Genomic DNA, 16629 nt, shown 5'->3' on the forward strand with positions numbered 1-16629 from the left:
TTCATTATTTTATGAATTCTCTACACGTATAGATGAATACACATCAGAAAATTACAACACAACTGCTTTTCTGTGGATGGTGAAATTTTGTTTTATCTCTCCGTCTTAGCATCCTACAAAACAAAACAGAGAAAAAAAAACAGTTTTATAAAAATATTATGATGTAGTATCATTAAATTTTGCATTGGTTTGTAGCTACTTACCATATTTTACTGACAACAGCCAGAGGCAATAATATAACAACTCCAAAAAGTAGCACTGTTGCAAAAGCATACAACAGATAATCTGAAAAGACAAAACATATGCAACTGTTTTAATAAATTGGAATGAATTGGAATCATGTTGGCAACAGTATGAAGGGCTGAATTTGAAATGTAAACTTACCATGTGACCGTGTTTGTTCAGAATCATTGACATCAGGAGGTTTAGAGGGACTAGCAACATTTTTCCACAATGCACCTAAAATGCACATAAATTCTTTTAAATGCTTCCAATTCTCACAGATCCTAATCTTCAAATTTCTGTGTAGATATTGAAATCCCACTCACTGAAGCATGATCTGTTATGAAACACATCATGAATGATGTTGCACGTCAGCAGCTCATCATTGTGAACTCCTTTGCATGTACAAGGATGGTGAAGTGTTGTGCCTATAGTTGCCAAGAATGCCATTTTGCATTCAGAATCCGTGCCTTGCATGAGAACCGGATCCATCTGGCTGAAACATTCATGTCTTTGGAGGCTGCCCTCACTGCATAGTGCATCTTCAGAGCTCCAACATTTGGCTTGGAAAGCATCCAGTCGTTCTCTGGTAAAGCAAAGACAACGTGTGTTATCCGCTTTATTTGGTGTTTATGCGATATGATGGATCCTTATTCGGGTATAATGTCACATTCATTTTGTTACTGAATTGAAATTGTGGGTCAAGTACAAAATAAACAGTCAACAGCACAAATGACAAATGACTTTTTTTTAACTGCCTGCGGAGCTGTTTTAAATGCAAATTGAAGATGTGCCCTGTGACAACTCAGTGTCAAAATATGTAGTTAAAAACAATCTGCTGCAGTATGTAGAAACACATCCGCTTAAAATCACTAAAGCCAAAATTGCCCCTGATGGTCAGACCAGCACCTTGCATGGAATCTGCCTGCCACCTGTGTGTGAAAAGCTGAATGGGAGGCAGATTGTAGAGGGATTTTGGGAACAGCACTACAAACCGTATATTGGATTGCTTTAGCTCCAGCTCTTCTCCACTGCCCACTTGTAGATTTGCAACTCATATCCTGCCATTTTCATTACTGGCACCAGGTTGCCAGTGATCCATTTGACAATTTTACCTCATCTCACATCTCCCCCTGTTTCTGTTGCTCACAGCGGGTGGCTAGCGTCCCATTCTGCACACTCATAACTGCTCTACACGAGAGAAAACGGCTGTCTCGCTGATTTCAGCAATCTCACCATCATCAGTATCCCTAACTAGAACTGGAGCAATTGTGCACAGCAATGTTCTTCCTGCACCGTCTTACTTGATTGTCTGTCACAAATACACAACTGGTCATTATAAACAAATTGCTGACTCCCCTTGTGTCACTTCCGTCTGTGCCCAAGACCTTTTTCTCCTTCTCGTCTGTTTACTAGAATCTGTATTTTCTTCCAGCTTCTTTTGTTCCCTCTGACATTTCGTCTTCAGTACACAATTAATTTGCATCTCATTTGGTGTTGATGCGCCTGCTTATGAATTTATGATTATATATTAACGCTGAGATAAAGAATGCAATTCCACACAAAATTACTTTTTTTTTAGCTGCTTTTTCTGTCGTATTGGAGCACAACTTACCTGCATTGACTGTCCACAACACACTGGTAGAATGTCTCCTGGCAGATCCAAGTCTCGTCTCCACATGTGCCACTTTGCAGACCAGTTTTCATCTGCAGGCAGCTCTGATCGGAAGGCTCACACTCGCACATGACCAGCATCTCGGCAACATTTTGCGGCATGTTGCCATAGAACTGCTGAGTTGCTTGTTGGCAGCGTTGGCTGTCGCACTGCCCCTTCGTACATGCCTGAAGAACAGGTACTAGGTGTCTGTTGCAAACCGCATCACTGAGACAAAGTCCTATTCGGTCGAAGCAGGATCCAGTATCATCGTACACTACAAAAAGAAAGGCAGTGAATGAGTTTCAAGCGTGCAGAAACATCCCTTTTGCATGAAGTGAATTCTGCTCTGATTGTCTTTTAATGTAAGTCATTATAATCCAAAAATTACCAGAGTTTAATAAACTGCTTGACTGCCAGTCCATCATTGTGCTCCTCTTCTGCTGAACTGCTGTTCAAATAATAGGAAACATGATTATCTCCTTCTCAACAAATGCCTGTTTAAAACAGCCTGTTGTCAACAACACTCATTCTGCAGCACAGCAGTCACGCATCGAATCGCCTTTGGTAAACAAAAAATGTAATTCCACCTGTAACTGCTTATCTTGGACACGACTGAGAATACTGCACCTGGCTTTCTGCGGCATTGTGAGGCCAACACTTGTATAGAATCACAAAGATCCTCCTCCTGGGCGCACACACACCCTTGTAGAGAAGGAAATTGGTCCAGTATGGTCTGGATGGTCATGTTACAGACCTCAGAGCCTTTTATTTGGCACCCTTCATCTTGGATAACACAAGCACAAGAGGGAGGCAGAAAAACAGGATTTTCCATTAGCGTGTAAGGTCTTGTTTGTGCAACAGGTGTTTCCTGTGTGCCTGCTGCTCTGATGGTTTCTCTTGTGAAGGCTGTTTGTATGCTCGTGTATGCAGATGTGTCAAATTCACAATCATAATACAGGGATTCTAATGTCATATCAGACACACTGTATACTCTAGAGGCTACAGAGGGCCTATTTATTATCGTCCGTTTATATTGTTTTATACACTTAGCTGCGGGCTATTGCCTCAGTTATTGCATTTAAGCCATATTCCATGAAGTGCAATTCAATTAAATGGTCTTATGTGCGGTACTTTCCAAGGACATGTAATCACTTTTACACTGCCACCGTAAAATTATAAAGGATGACAATATGTTCCAATGCCCCCAATACAGAAATAAGAAATGTGTCATCTTTACCGTCACAGATGCTGTTGTAAAATGCCCGCTCACTCTCGCATAAATCTGACATGCAGGTATTCAAATCAGCCAAACAGTCCGAAACTGGAGATGTGATGCTGGTTATGTGAGGAATCACAATGCCTGAAATGCATGTACATAATACAGTTTATTTCATTATTTGACTCAAACATTTGTACAAAAGATAGTTCCAAAGAAAACACTAATGCTTAACAAAACTGATCATAGACACACTTTAGATAACTGTACATGCATTACAGACTACAAAACATGCAACTATATTTTAAATTTCTTTTTAAATTGCATTACCACACAACTCACAGCATGAATTTAAAAAAACAGTAAATTTTTCTGTCAAAGATCAGCTTTTTGTTGCGGTTTAGACTCACCAAGCAAGACTGCAGCTTCCAGCTGGATCAGCTGCATGGTGGCTGTTGTAAAGATGTGAGAGGACAAGTGAAGCTCTCCTGCACCTGATCTGCCCCTCTTATTGGTGTCACTACTTAGGCTGGGATACACCACCCACAGTCAACAGGATGTAACACAGTTACTGGAGGCTGTACCCTGCACACTGTAATAACATCATATCCAAGAATAAAGCAGGCCAAAAACAACAACAAAAACAAATGTCTGGTTCCGGTGAAGTCATGGTGCATGTCTGCCCTTTTTTGGTGAATGTATTTAAAGGTTTTTTTTCACTGTGGTTCTGTACAGGTGGACATGACCCACTAGCTGTGCTTATTGATGATGTGACAGTTCAGGAAAATTATTTTGAAGACACAATAAATATGGTAAATTTGAGATATTCACATATTAAGGTGCATATAAGCCAGTTCATTATCTGTTGATTTAAATGTGTGTCTGTGTTGTTTTTATGAACAGTTTTTGCATCACTAATTTAACTTTTTAACAACCACAATGTAGCTGGTGACACATTTTCAGAAACTAGAAGATGTGACCTCTTAAACATCCATAAAAAAAGGTAGATGTTTAGCAGATAAAGGTGACATATTAAACACCTGCATATAAGCAATGAATCATTACCCGTAGCTGAGTGTTTTGGGTCCCTCAGCTCACAGCTTTGGCTTTCTGACCTGCACAATTACTGTTCCGATGAGCTCTCATTAACTTGTTACCAGACGCAGCATGTAGCCGTTTTCTGTGATAAAGCTTTTCAAGGCCCCATATTGTGCCTCTTTTCAGCAAATAATTAAAACGTCCCCAGATTGGGTCTTTAAAAATTTCAGCTAAAAAATACTGCAAAGTCAGTTCGTTTAACCTCGACTGTATCACCACTGGTTTTAGCCTCATGCTGTGTGGACTGTTTCGATGTCAAGCTTTAAATTCTGAGCTTTTACTGTCTCTGCCTCGTGTGATACCAGAACTTTCTTTAGCGTCTAATTTTCTCTTCAAGTGATAATTTTACATGCAAATACGGGTGAATTCTATGGAACTGAAAACAGAGACAGTATTAGTTGTCACTGAAAAAAAAAGTAACTTTAAAAAAACAGGTTTGTCTTTGAAAAAAAAAATCAATCTTCAGATTTTGTACTTCATGTCTGCCTTCAATGACATTTAAAAAAACATTTTTTTTTTTATGGCATTTCAAAGTTCTATTTTAATGACAACTTTCTATCCCCTTTGGTGTGGAGAGGAGTCTAATGGGAGGGGCAAGGAGTGCATTATTTACATATCATTTGCATATCAAGGAGCATCAACCACCAACAGATGCTGGCTCCAAAAGCTTTGTCTTCCATACACCCCAGTTCTAAACAGGAACACACAGATCATGAATGACAGCATTTTCTTTCCAATAATTTTTTTTTTTTCCAATGACAACTAATGCTGTCTCTGTTTTAGCTCCATAGAATGCACAACACAACTGTTTGCTTAAAACTTGTGTGTGTGCTTACTTTGTCACACAGTATAACTATTGGAAGATCTGTAGTTCAGCCGTGTACAGTGGCAGATTGGAATGGCTCTGAAGTAACTGCTGGTTCACACAAAGCCCTAATGGGATGTGTTGCAGTCTCTATTCAGTCATACAATCAAAGCTAATGGAATGGTTAGCCACATTAGCTGCATGCAAGGATTTTCCTGTTGTTGTGGGAGCATGGTATTTATTGAGGAGTACCCCACTGTCTTTAGTTCCTCAGATGTAGGGAGTGCATTAAATCTCTTGTGTTTACTCTTACAGCCAACATTTACTCTGCTCTTTGCTTTGACCTTTAAAACAAGTGGTATAAAAACTTTATCAACCAAGCACCAAATGCACATCATTTTTTTTGTAGATTTAAATTATTAAACTGTTACTTACCCAACAAAAATGGACGAGGTCAGGGGTGTTCAATCCTGGTCCTCGAGGGACACAGTCCTGTATGCTTCAGATGTCTCCCTCTTCCAACACACCTGATTCAAATGATCAGCTCATCATCAAGCTCTGCAGAAGCCTGATGACGATCCTGATCATTTGAATCAGGTGTGTTCAAAGAGGGAAACATCTGATTGTGGCCCTCGAGGACCAGGATTGGACAACCCTGGACAAGGTACTAATCTTGATAAATGACAACAGGAGTGTGCACCAACACTGAAGACTTCCTGAAGGTTCTTTATAGCAGCATCTATAGTTTCATTTTGTTGATTTTGTCAAATCATATTTTCACAGCTATTACAACACCAGAAGGCATTTTTCTAACCTCTGGCTGGTCCTCAGCTCGCATGAAACACAATACTAGTTGCTGTTTATTTGACTTATGTGCTGTGAACCCATGTTGTTGTTTGGTTTGTTCTACAGGATATTTATTGTTGTGTGTGTTTTTGTAGGAGACTGAACCAAAAGGTAAAAAAAAATCAAATAAAAAAAACGATAAACACTGTAGCCAGACACTTTATTTGTAAAAGATGTGCAGGATATCAGGCACTGTGAGGAGTGAACTAATTAATACACATTAAAATCTCACTAGAACAGAAACATCAAGCCAAAGAACTAATGAGGCAATCTAAAAGATGAAGCTGAGCACACATAGAGTGGGTGTGTGACAGATTGGACACTGGAGGGTCAGACAGCGTGTTTCCAAATAAATCAATGTGATGAAAAACAACTTTAGTTGATGGTTGTCATGCTGAAGATAAGCTGTTGGGTGTTAAAGTGCTCTGACATGACAGCATTGTGATTTTGTTGTTTATGAATACAAATAAATTGAATTGAACTTTGCAGCCTTAGAAATCGAACCACATTCGTCTAATTGCACACTGGGCATGCAAAAAGAAAAGAGAAAAAGAAAAGAAATGGATCTGCTAATTAAAAATCAAACCAGAAACAGCACCGTCCATGAAAAAACAGAAGATCTGATTGTACGTGAATTCATTAGGTATTTAGTATTCTGAATGTCAGTCAGAAATAGATTTTGCTCCATAGCAAACACTATTTCTGTTGAGGATTTTTAAAGGTGAAGTCTGCAATTCTCGGCCTGTCCACGGTGTCCCCTACCTTCGCCTTAAGTCAGCTGGGATAGACTCCAGCCCCCCCTGCGACCCTAGTGAGGATTAAGTGGTGTATCGATAACGGATGGGTGGATGGATGGAGTCTGCAATTTTGGAGAAAGATATTTAGCACCCTAACATATTAAGCTAATTATTTTGTGACAGATGTACATCCCTCTTGCTTACACTGCCCTACCTCCCTCGCCCTCACAGGACACGGGTCATGATGGTGTTGTGGGTCAGTCTCAGCCACTTTTTATTGATATGACAACTTTTTTTTTTTTTTTTTTTTCAGCGCACACACAGCATGTGATCTGTGACATGGAAAAAAAACTATATTGGTTTAGAATCACACACTCCAACTCTAACTGCATTGGACTCTCAAACTTCATGACATATCATAGTGTCAGTAATTAGCAGCCATAAGTGCAATAAATAATAATAATAATAATACTAAAAACACATTCACAGAGTAACTATTTGTAGACATACAAAAATGTAAAAAATAAAAACATGACAAGGCATACAGTCATTTTCATTTTTAGAAACAAGGAGGCTCCAAGCACAGCAATGGTAAATCACCACAAAGCACTGACAAAGAGGTCAAATGATACACATACAATAGACATGAAATACTAAATAAGATACTGCGGCTAAGCTAGTGGAGCATCACAACTTGTGGGTTTCCACTGTAAACAAACCACATCTGTGCAGAATGGACGAAATAAACAGAGGAATTAACACAGTAAGCAGACGTCACTTGTGTTTCAAAGCATTTGAAACTGCGATTTTGAAAGTATGGACAGATATTTCAGGCTATGTAAAGGTTTATGATAAGACTTCATGATACAGCTGTATCTTTAATAACGTAACCTTATGCAGTAACAATGCAATGCTTCATTACTACAATGTAAACACCTAATTTCCCAAACATCATTGCAGATATAGAAAAATATGTATGTCATTTACTTTAGCTTTCCTCTAAAACACCCTGATGTTCCGTCTTTGTCTCATACGTTTGTACCTGAAAAGCAGGAGATAATATTTTAAAGAGTAGAACAGGTTACTATTCTGCAAGATGAATCAAGATCATAACCAACAAATACTGATCAAAGTGCTGCACAATAAAGTCACGTGCACTTAAATAAATAAAAGGTGATAAGGCATAATGTGCATGGAAAAATGTAAAGCCACAGTATACAAAGTACATAACAAAACCTTGCAAAAGAGATTTTACTGTAATAGTTTCATGATGGATGTTTAAAAGTGTTCAAGATAACTTTGTGAATTGTCCAAACAACAGTCAGGACCTGATGTAAATGTGCGATGTGAATACTACCTCTGGGGGGAGCGACAACATGAAAGCACACACATTCTAGACCAAGAATCAAAGCAATACCGTCAAAAGGTCGAGCACGTGCACATACTTATGGCAACAATGGTGTTAATTTGAGATTTCTTGTTTTTGTTTTTTTTAAATAAGCATGAATATTAATGCTACCAGCAACTACAAATCAACTCTTATCCACAAATGTCCCAAATAAAACATTTCTGACAGCTTAACAAGCAAACTGCTGACCAATTACAATCAACACTGTTCAGGCTACAACTCCCTGAAGACAAATCAGGCTGACCTATTGAAAATCATTTGCTTGTCTTGTTCTTGTCTTTTTCTGCCATTAGGACATGGTGTTATTTGTTTGTTTGTTTGTTTGTTTTTTCCATATGACTCTTGGCTTTTTTCTAATTGCTATTTTAGTTTGATAAGCTTGATTTGATGAGAGATCTCCATTTCCATCATTTCTGTTTGTTTTTGCCCCTTTGCACTGAAGCAAAGTACTTTACCAGAGGCCTTATCTGCTCTGCTGATTACGTTGATGATTAATGCTTGTTTTTTTGTGATTGTTTGGGTATGTTGTGGTTACTTTCTTCACATTTGTATTCATTTGCTTCGGGAATATTTGAAGTGCTGTTTGTTTGGCGAGGAACATGCAGGAGTGTTTGAAGCTGCCTCGTTGAGATGCCTCAGCCAGATGGCCCTGAGCAAGGCCTTTTACTCCAAGACTGCTGGAGTGGAGCTGCACAATATCAGATAAGACCTTGATTGTACTGAGCAGCTTCCAATTATGAATGTGTGTGACAGAGTGAATGGACCACCTCAGCTTACACTGGGTGCTCGCTGGATAGGTCAACAGTCCATCACAAGACGGTCAACTATTCACCTTTACATTCACATCTAAAGCCAACATGGAATCAATGTTTTGAATGTGGCCATGCAAACTCTACACATTCCCGTTTCTTGATTTTGCATTTTAAAGCTTAGTATTGTTATGAAAATATAGTTATTTCATTAAAACATGAGCTCTAAAGCTGTCACTTAAGGTGACTGGATGTTGCTTCTGCCCATTTCTGAAGCATGTGACCTCCTTGAGAACAAGGTTTGGTTTTTTTTTCTGACTCGTGGTGTTTAAAATGTGATTTAGCTCCAGTGATATACAAGGCAGGAAAGGGTGCAGCTATAATAAATCTACTTTACTGATGTGATGCAAGGCAATCCTTGCATGTGTCGACTGAAAGAAAGAGGTACCTTAATGAGGTCCACCAGGACACATTCATGCAGGAATCACGCTGAATATTCAGCAGCTTGATCGCTGTTTATAATCTGACCTGACGTCATTTACATACACTTAATGCACATAATCATACATTACCAGGCATTTACACTGAGGACTTACAGTGAACATCTGAGCAGGAAAAGGACTTATTTTCTGTAGCACCTGCTCCTTTGCTGTTGTAAAAAAAACCCTTAAAACGAACAAATAAATAAACATCAGTAAGTCCTTTCTGTCACCTGTGATAATCTCTCATGCTGATTCTGGTTACTGAAGCAAAAATAATACATTACAATCAAAATAACTTGCAATCATTGCGAATTAAATTTAAATCATGTCACTTAAATGGGCATCATAAAATACATATGACATGACAATAAATACTAAACACCCAACTTTGTAATAAAGACACAATTTCTGTGAATTACAAGGGATTGTAAAACAAGACAGAAAGTTTTCAGGTAACCGTCACTGCTTTTCTAAAACTCAGTTTGATTTGTGTCCAAAAATTTTGATTTTTTTTTCCAGCACAAGGTGTTATTTAATCCTGTTTGCACATCTCTCACATGTCTTCCTTAATGATCACCGTGTCCTTCGAAGCGTGAATCGACCGTTAAGCACTCCCCACCTGAATTGTGAAACTACACGATCTGATCCGATATGCGCGACAGGTTGTCCACGTTGTTAACTTGAGTTGACAGGGATTTTCGGCTGTCTGTGCTTGCTCTCGTCCTTGTACTTGTTGTTTGATTTTGGTCCTGGTTATGACAATGGCAAGAAAAGGCTGATTTGAACTCCTCACGGAACTTTCCTGGAGAGAAGACAAAATAAGAAATCTTGTGTTCTGTTTGAAGCTGCTATATGCACGTAACATCTTTCAGTTTCATGGGCATCATGCGCTGCAATTTTAAAACTAATTAATGTTGAGAAGATTTTATTGACTGTTAGAGGTACATAATGCTTTACTGGTTTTTCAGCACACGGTGACTAACAGCTGAGCTGCATGTCATTATCAAAGCCACAAAACTCTAATGACATCTTAATTGCCTGGATTTATAAAAGGAATGTTTGTCTAACCTTGTGTAAGATTAAAAAAAAAAAAAAAAGGAATACAAAGCAGTAAGTTGTAATGTTGTTGGGAAACTGTTCACTAGAGGGCAGTAATGAACTTACACAGTCACTCTGAGAGACGAGGCAGGGTGAGGACTTACCGCTCAGGAAATTGTAGATGATAGGATTCGCTGCACTGTTGGCATATATGAGCCAATGGGAGAAAGTAAACCACGCATACACTGTCTCTCTGTCGTTTGTGTTCTTAAAAGTCCCAAAGACTCTGGAAGGAAAGTATGGCATGGTATCAGTTAAACAGTCATTCATTTTCACATTCACTGTATCATGAAACTCTGCAACAAGTATGTGCTTTCAACACATTGCATCAGTGATTGTTAAACTTGAAGCTGGCAAGGTAAGAACAGATGTGAGCCTTGGTTTAATGCAATCTCTGTTGCCGGTCTAATTTCCATGTCTTTTTATTCTGGAGGCGGCGAAGCTTGAGAGATGGTTACCTTTTCATGACATTGAGCACGCTGATTGGCAGGTAGCACAGAGCGAACACAAAGAGCACCACCATCAGCATGCGAGCAGTCTTGCGTCGTGCTCTGACTTGTTTGATCTCGGCACAAACTGTACTGGTCCGAACCCTCACGGGCTCGCCCTGCCCTGCATTCGGAGCTGAACACTGGATGGACCTCCACTTCCTCTGCAGCACTGATGTGCTTCCAGGAATCTGTGGAATAAATGTCAGACGTCAGACACCGCAAGGAAAGAAAATCATTTGTGTGTGAAAAAGGCATTGTAAAAGCATCAATACACACCTGTTGACACCACAGCTTGTGACATATCTGAATATACGCCAGGACCATGAGACATAAAGGCGCAAAGTAGGTGACAATGAAGAAACAGGTGTGATAGACCTTTGGGTAGACCTCAGCTGTTGAGAGAATTAAAGAAAACACTTTTCAATATGATGCACAAGAATGCGGATTACTGAGGAGGAGGTGAAATGATCAAGAATGATCGTTAATAATTCTCTCCTGAATAACTCCAAACTGAGCCACTACATTAAAACCAGTGACGGGAATGTAATTGATCATCTAATTAAAATGAAATGCTCTACTGGGAAACCTTGGGTTCTGACAATCGTGTGGCTGTTACTTTGACAATATCGGCTTGAGGAACACAACAAAGAGTCTATGACTTTGACCTGCTCTTAAAACTTCTTTAGTGAATCATCAACTCCAACTGTTTAGTCCTCAGTTTGGAGCAGATCATGGGCTGCTCATTAACAATCATTAACTATCTTGTTCTTTATTTGTTCCTCACTGGTTTCTCAGCAACCACAAAGCTTTTCTTTTGAATGTATGTTTTTTTAAAAAAAAACACAGTTACGATGTTGATTAAAAACTGTTTGGACAACTATTTCCCTTCCCCTCAGTTACTGTTGCTATGCCCGTCAGTCTTGCACAGCACATTTGCAATTATAACAATATGATAATGACAACAATAGGCTAAATAAAGTGAGCAATACAGTGTTTTAAAGTTATCAAATCCATAGCTTGCCTCAGTTACTGTAGCATAATGAAGGGGCAGCATTGAAAAGCTTTCTCTCTTTGTAAGGTTTTTCCCTCCTGTGAGGATTTTAATCATAGCGGTAAACTGAATGGTGCATGTGAACATCAGCAAAAGCAACACAACCTGCTTTTTTAGTCCTCATTAACCCTGTGAATGGTGCCCAGCTCTCACAGCGCTTTTATTTAATGCCAAAGGGCGTGAGGCAAGTACATTTTAACACACAAACTGACAAACGTTCTATTGATGACTACACCTATTTGATAAAAACAAATGTAACTGCAGTTGATCTTCTAGTGGTTCAACCCGGGCTTCTGACAGCAAGCGGCACACTTGGCAAGATGTTTTCACATGCTTGAGAAGCACTTTATTAAAAACTAACCTCCCCAATGCTCATCACACACTGTGAACAGGCTGGTCTTGTTTGTGAGTTCAGGTAGCAGACTGCTGCACTCCATCACAATAGCCTGAGGGATCATGATAATGCACGACACAACCCAGATGACAACAATGCTTTTGCGAGCCCTCTTCGCTGTGCTCTTGAACATCAGCGGGTGGCAGATAGCGTACCAACGGTCCTGGGCAATGCAGCTCAGTGTTAAGACTGACACAGAAACGGAGATTGTCTGTGGGGAGGGAAAGAAAATAAGGAAGCAGTTAAACAGAGATGAACGTATTCTGGGAAAGCTGTTCTCAGCACTTATACTTTTCTAATAGTTTCCATGGCTTCTTATTATATTCATGGTTGTGACACAGAAGACTTTTACCTGTATTTGATATATTGACATCATTTTGGGACATTATTGAGGAGCATTATTTCAAAACTTTAAAGACTCTACTTGGCTCTGAAGCAATGCTTTGGTAGAAAAATAAAAAATAAAATAAAAAAAAATCTATTTTACTGTCAGTTGATTTTTCTAAGGCGGTTACAGCAAAACTCAATCCTTGTGCTATTTTTAATGTAACACAGAAATACCACAGAATGAAATGCAGGTTTTGTTTTACTCTGCAATAAGGATAAATTTCAACAGAGAAAATACAGAATCGCCATTATTAAAAACTTTTAATAAAGAAACATCTTTCATATTAATTATATTAATTTGCATTATGTTGAATCTGGCCTTGATTGGTGGTGGGGCAGCAGATGTTGCCATTGGGGATGTAGCACCACATTCAAGGCTGATTTACTCTCTCTTTTTTTTTTTTTCATTTCCAAGGTGAATCAGGGAATACGATTCTCAAAAATACAATGACAGCACTGACATTAATCTCTGTTAAGGTCAGGCGTCTGCTGAGGCAGTCGAGTGGATCAGAATGGTAAAACCTAATAATAATCAAGAGTTTTCCACCTGAGCTGTAAAATCTTAAATGGCAGTGAGTCTGAGTACGGAAGAGCAGGGCTGAGTTAGTCTAACAGGGCAGCATGACCAATCTTCTCCATCTTCTGTCTTGTCTCCTTGATGGAGGGCAGCCCTCTCCAGCGCTATCTAAATGACACAGCTGTCTTGCTGCACAGGACACTTTTGGGAAGGCTGAGCCACAATAGGCGAAGGAGAGATTTTAATCATGGATCTCTGAAATTGGACCAATGTGAGATGTACCCTGTTCACGTATTGGAAGCTTCCTATGTTGGAAAAGCTCTAATCCGATTGAAGTGCGTTATAAATGGCTGGAATTTCAATGAGTCCATTAGATGTACAGAAGCAACACAGAGTGTAAACCCTGTGGGTCGTGGTGGGTCATATCCTGGGGGAAATAAATGTTCCACTCCATTACTTTGAAATGTTTATCACTTTGCTTCATTTAAAAGGTGTAAAAAACAGGAGTGAGGACATTGCACTGTAGGCAGGAAGGAGGAAGGGGCAAATCCCCATATAATTGCCCTCTGCCTGACGGAAAATCAATAGTGCACTGATGGACACAGTGTGTTGAGCTTTGTATGGTTGCCTTAAGACGGACTCAGAAAGGTGAAGTCAAAGGCTGAGTGTGTTCAACCTGATGCAAACATAGAAGCCATGAGGAAACCTGTATCAGAGCAGCCACGAGTTGTACCATAAGATAAGGTATACGTAAAGTCTGATGACGTCATATCCTTGAGTCAAAGCCTAAGATAATATTAAAAGAAAAATCAACCTAACCTGTTCGAGGTAGCTGATTCACCTGTGCCACTGCTGTCCGAAAGCTATCAATATCAATAATACTTACCTTTGCTTCCCTAAGTATGAACATGTGCACTCTTGTTAAGCAATGAACGTAACAATGCTAAGATTTACGTCTTCGTAGCATGGAGGAAGCCATGTGTGCCGGGACTAAGAGTCACAAAAAGTGTTGAGAGACAGAAGAGGAACACATTGTTCATTTAGTTTTGTTTGTCTTTTTTAGTTCAGTGAAATACAGAAAACACCCACAATATGATTTAATGCTTCAGAGTAGATGTGAACGTTGCATGTGGTCCAGAGTGGTCAAAGGTTTTGGTGAATGATAGAAAGAACAGAAAGAAGAATCTCAAGCTAGGAATCCTTGAACTGAACTACATTAAATATAATGTCATATTAGGGCTAAAACACTACTATTCCTCCAAGACTGCTCAGTGTAAATTGCTGATTATTTCCCAACTGAATACATGCTATGTTGAGAGATCCTGGATAATCCTGTTACCAGTTCTAGTTTGACATATAGGCCCCTTTTCAAAGATTACATAATGTGTTGTGTATGGCTTTCGCTGCACCCTGCTGTGAACCCATTCAAACTAAAAAGACAGCCACGTAAAATTAACTTCCAAGTGAGAATTAGATCCTCCTGGTTTCAAAAAAGCAGCAGGAGGAGGTCCGTACAAATACTGAGGCAGCAGCAGTACAAAGCCCACGGCAGTAAACAGGGTGAATGTGACCATGAAGACCTTCAAAGAGCCAACTAATCCAAGGCTAGGGGTGCAAGATGTATGGTAAGCCACACTCCAGGACAGAAGATTTCACATTTGTCTCGCTATGGAGTAAATACCATCATTGTAATCCTTTTGGTTTACAGCTGCATCTACCCAGAACATGTTGTACACTGCTTAAATATCACTTCGACATGAATGCGAGTATAGAATATAGTAGGATTTGTACTGTTGATAGGATGTAGGATTTCAGATGAAGGATTTAGGTTCATCCTGTCACCACAGATCAGCATGACCAACAACTAAAAAAAATAACCTTTCCTTTTCTCAGATGTTTTGGCATAGTGATGCAACAATAGAATTTTAAAAAATAATAAATTAAAAAGCCAATGACTGGCCCAAGGCATTAATTCAACAAGGGATAACCACTGGATCACATTTCATTGGATGTGAAAAGGATTTTTATTTTTTATTTTTTTTACCCTCATGACAACAAAAAAAAAGAAAAATGTAAGAATAATAGAAATGCAGCACTTGGCTTGTATTTGTAAACGTTTAAAAGGTGAATTGGTTTAGATAAGGTCAGAGATAAAGTCAGGATTTCCAATATCCTGTTTAAAAAAATTGGATGATGAAGTTAATCTCTTACCTGCAGATACGGGACAACTTTGCAAAGAGTCTTTCCGAAGAACCACGTCTCTGTGATGTCTACAACGAGACTGGCAGGCAGGCAGATGATGGTGACCAATACGTCAGCAAGGGAAAGATTCACGATGAAGTAGTTGGTCACAGTGCGCATGTGGCGGTTTTTCCAAACTGCAAAACAAACTGAAATCGATGCACAATCAAAGACAGCCCAAAGACACGATAGATGCCAATATTTGTCACAGCAGTGCAGTAGAATTAATGCTAACCACCACTGTCTTGAAGGCATGCTGTTAATCCCAATTACAAAAAAGAAAAAAAGAATTACACTCCTGTTTAAGTCTTACTTCCAGTTGGCAAAATATCAAACAGAAATTGACGTACTAATGATGTACAGACCTTCCATAGACAGACAAAAGAAAAAGGTTTGTACAAGAACGTTGCCTAATTTGTTTGTCTGTATGCAAAAAGCTAAAAAATAGTAGCATTTTGTATCATCTCTCCAGACAGTGGGAGACATTGCTTTTATGTGCGCTACATTAGTACATGATGTATAGTCAACGTGTATTGTGTGTAAAAGGGAAACAGCTGTTGCTTTGGTAATGCTTCAGTAATTCATACTCCCACATGGCAAGCAAAATCAATGTGCAAACTGGCACACAGGATTTAAAAGGCAGGTGGGCAAAATATGTTGACGCTGAAAAATCTTAATACCTCTGAATGACAGCAGAAATGCATTTCTCATAGCAAAGGATGTCTTTGCAGGAGGCAATAAAATTAGAAAGCATTAAATGTATTAGCCTTAATTACTTAATTATGTACACATTTCCCAAAGTGCTTCAACGTACAATTCTAACAAAGATGTTTTCACCAGAAACTGTTGTATCTTAAGTGGGGTTCTGATCTCTACATGAAGCACAGAGAAGACTAATTTTTACACCACCATGTTACACCAACCACGATTCTGATTTATTAGGTAACAGAAAAAAGGACAAATAGGCCAAAGCTCCTACTTTGACCCTCGATCTTGCATTCATTGTGAGTATTTTTATTTTGTTTGTGGTATTGCAATAGAGAATTGGTGTTCACCAAGAGAGGAGCACTACTATATGAGGTGTCTGCATGTTTAAGAACCAAAGTATGGAATGTTATTGTGTGGTTGCCAAGGGACTATATATGCAAATTAGATGAAACCTATAATTAGATAGGTGTGTCACATGGTGGCATTGATATATGAATTTTGCCAGAGATCTGCATGGCTCTG

The 16629-nt window shown here is 39.1% G+C and overlaps 2 protein-coding genes across 2 annotated transcripts in view; both read right to left on the reverse strand.

The window, feature by feature from the left end:
* Nucleotides 1–34: 34 nt before the first annotated feature.
* gfral (GDNF family receptor alpha like) lies at nt 35–3542 on the reverse strand. The gene is made up of 9 exons (XM_008297551.1): nt 3506–3542; nt 3117–3239; nt 2507–2662; nt 2268–2324; nt 1838–2153; nt 549–808; nt 385–459; nt 204–285; nt 35–113 (listed from the first exon to the last, which is right to left on the reverse strand). The coding sequence occupies exons 1-9, from the start codon at nt 3540–3542 to the stop codon at nt 44–46; spliced, it is 1176 nt and encodes a 391-aa protein (XP_008295773.1). The 3' UTR covers nt 35–43.
* A 6310-nt stretch (nt 3543–9852) lies between these two features.
* Nucleotides 9853–16629, reverse strand: part of hcrtr2 (hypocretin (orexin) receptor 2) — a 20107-nt gene continuing 13330 nt past the window's right edge. The window contains exons 2-7 of the mRNA XM_008297603.1: nt 15370–15548; nt 12222–12465; nt 11086–11201; nt 10777–10997; nt 10423–10544; nt 9853–10022 (exon numbers count right to left, since the gene is read on the reverse strand). Coding sequence (XP_008295825.1) covers nt 9853–10022; nt 10423–10544; nt 10777–10997; nt 11086–11201; nt 12222–12465; nt 15370–15548 — 1052 coding nt within the window. The remainder of the gene's footprint in view (nt 10023–10422; nt 10545–10776; nt 10998–11085; nt 11202–12221; nt 12466–15369; nt 15549–16629) is intronic.

This window comes from Stegastes partitus, unplaced genomic scaffold (genome assembly GCF_000690725.1).
Source record: "Stegastes partitus isolate 25-593 unplaced genomic scaffold, Stegastes_partitus-1.0.2 Scaffold1229, whole genome shotgun sequence".
NCBI classification, from domain to species: Eukaryota; Metazoa; Chordata; class Actinopteri; family Pomacentridae; genus Stegastes; species Stegastes partitus.